At 32.2% G+C, this 2059-nt stretch overlaps 1 protein-coding gene across 1 annotated transcript; it reads left to right on the forward strand.

Moving 5' to 3' along the window:
• Positions 1 to 432: 432 nt before the first annotated feature.
• LOC145103032 (auxin-responsive protein IAA15-like) lies at positions 433 to 1672 on the forward strand. The gene is made up of 4 exons (XM_079040567.1): positions 433 to 769; positions 858 to 1045; positions 1124 to 1235; positions 1332 to 1672. The coding sequence occupies exons 1-4, from the start codon at positions 543 to 545 to the stop codon at positions 1390 to 1392; spliced, it is 588 nt and encodes a 195-aa protein (XP_078896693.1). The 5' UTR covers positions 433 to 542; the 3' UTR covers positions 1393 to 1672.
• Positions 1673 to 2059: the final 387 nt, after the last annotated feature.

Here is a 2059-nt window from a genome sequence, read left to right on the forward strand (position 1 = left end):
TTAGGAGTAGAATTTATACAGTGTATGTGTGTTTGATGTTCTAACAAAAATTGAAACAATCCCTATCTCCTTTAGCAGAAAAGTCATAACACTAGAAAATTTGGCACTTTAATACTAGATAACATAATAAGTATAATAAGATGAAATTAATACATTAAAATGTTGTCTACTTTTATAAAAAGTTTGATAATACTTTTATTCCTTAAATAATATTCATGCACAAAGATATTTTGGTGGGATCCTATTCAAAGATCAAAATGTTGTACTCACATGTCGACAGGGGAGATGCACCCAAATACCAGGGAGGCACAAACTTTATGATGCATCCGCATCTAGCATGGAGAATCTTAACCACACCTCAAGATAACACGTGTCAAGATCTTAATGGTTATATAATCGTTGCCTCTCTCTCTATATATATAACCTCACAAGTCACAACAGCTCACAAACAATTTAATCAAATTTCAATTCCTTTCCTTCTCAAACAACCAACTTTTTTCAAAAACAGTTGTATCACAGAAGATTCAATTTCACCAAACACCATGTCATCGGAAACATCCATGTCCAACATCACGACGGAGCCACCTACTACCGCCGCCGTCTTCGGTAGCCTTACGTTCAATGATACAGAGCTGACGTTAGGTTTACCAGGTGAATCTCGGAATTCGGGAGTCAAACGAAGGTTTTCCGATATTATTGATCTGAAATTGGGCGGAGCTGATCAATCCGACTCTGAATGCTCCGTCGTTACGAAATCTCCTCCGGCGAAGTAAGTTCGAGTACACAATTTACTACACGCGCTAAGAAATTAACTTCATGAATTTATCACTGAGAAAATGAATATACAAATTTTATAGGGAACAAATAGTAGGATGGCCACCAGTTAGATCTTACAGGAAGAACATGACGATGAAGAGTGATTGCAGATATGTAAAGGTGGCGGTTGATGGAGCACCATATTTGAGAAAGCTAGATCTCAAATTGTACACAAGCTATCAACAACTTCTGTTCGCTTTTCAAGATCTCTTCTCCTGCTTCACAATCAGTATGTACATAAACTGTTGATCTGTAATTATGTTTGATTATTTCACAATGAAACTTACATATCGTATGATTGTTATAGGAAATGTATTAAACGAGATGAAGCTGATGGACCCTGATAATGGTATCGAATACGTTCCAACATATGAAGATAAAGATGGAGATTGGATGTTGGTTGGTGATGTTCCATGGAAGTAAGTCTGCATCATGTGTATTAACAGATTATCATAATAATTTTTCTAATAATTTGATGTGATAATTAACGAACAATTTTCTATATGATTTTGCAGTATGTTTGTTGAATCATGCAAGCGAATAAGATTAATGAAGAACTCGGAGTTGTTGAGTTGAACAAGCGTTGATGGAAGAAATAGTTCATAGAAAGATTGTTTTTTTTTTTTTTTGAGAATAGGAAAATAGTTGATTAAATAGGAATATTGTAGAAGTAAATAAGATCCACATGATGTGTGTGTACAAAATGTTTGCTGAGTTTGTGCAGAAACTGACATTTATAAAGCCAGGTTTTTAGGGTTTTGTAATTTGAAAAAGCTGATTTATTGTGTACTTAGAGTATAGCAACAAAATATATGTACTTTTCAAAATTTTATACAAGCGATCCTATATTTTGCAATGGACTAAAATGTAAATCATTTATACAAAAATTCTTTTTATAGTGTTTTGACCATAAAAAGATAAATTTTTTAAACAAATTACAACAAACATATAATGTGAAAATGTTCTTAATTTAATGTTAAACGGTTCATATTAATGCAAAATACATATTTTCTTTTTTATCGATTTTCGGAGTATCTTTGAAGTTTTTTTTGTTGTGGGTATCTTATAAGGAAAATTTCCGTAGCAAATCAAAGCAAATTTCATAATGTGAATTGGAGTGTTAGGTTGAGAGAGAAATTGAATTTTTCTTTATAACTTTTTTTTTTTGGAAAAATTACTTAAATAGTAGCAGATAAATTTTGTTGCTAAAAGTTCATGAGTGATGGGTTGATGGTATATTAAT

This window comes from Lactuca serriola, chromosome 4 (genome assembly GCF_051521515.1).
Source record: "Lactuca serriola cultivar US96UC23 chromosome 4, Lser_US96UC23_V15, whole genome shotgun sequence".
In the NCBI taxonomy this organism is placed as follows: domain Eukaryota; kingdom Viridiplantae; phylum Streptophyta; class Magnoliopsida; order Asterales; family Asteraceae; genus Lactuca; species Lactuca serriola.

Excerpts from the sequence above, each read along its gene's own strand:
- LOC145103032 (XM_079040567.1), top strand. The coding sequence starts at position 543 with ATGTCATCGGAAACATCCATGTCCAACATCACGACGGAGCCACCTACT. Across the intron at positions 1,046-1,123 it reads CTTCTCCTGCTTCACAATCA|GAAATGTATTAAACGAGATG; the intron begins GTATGTACATAA and ends TGATTGTTATAG. Across the intron at positions 1,236-1,331 it reads GTTGGTGATGTTCCATGGAA|TATGTTTGTTGAATCATGCA; the intron begins GTAAGTCTGCAT and ends ATGATTTTGCAG.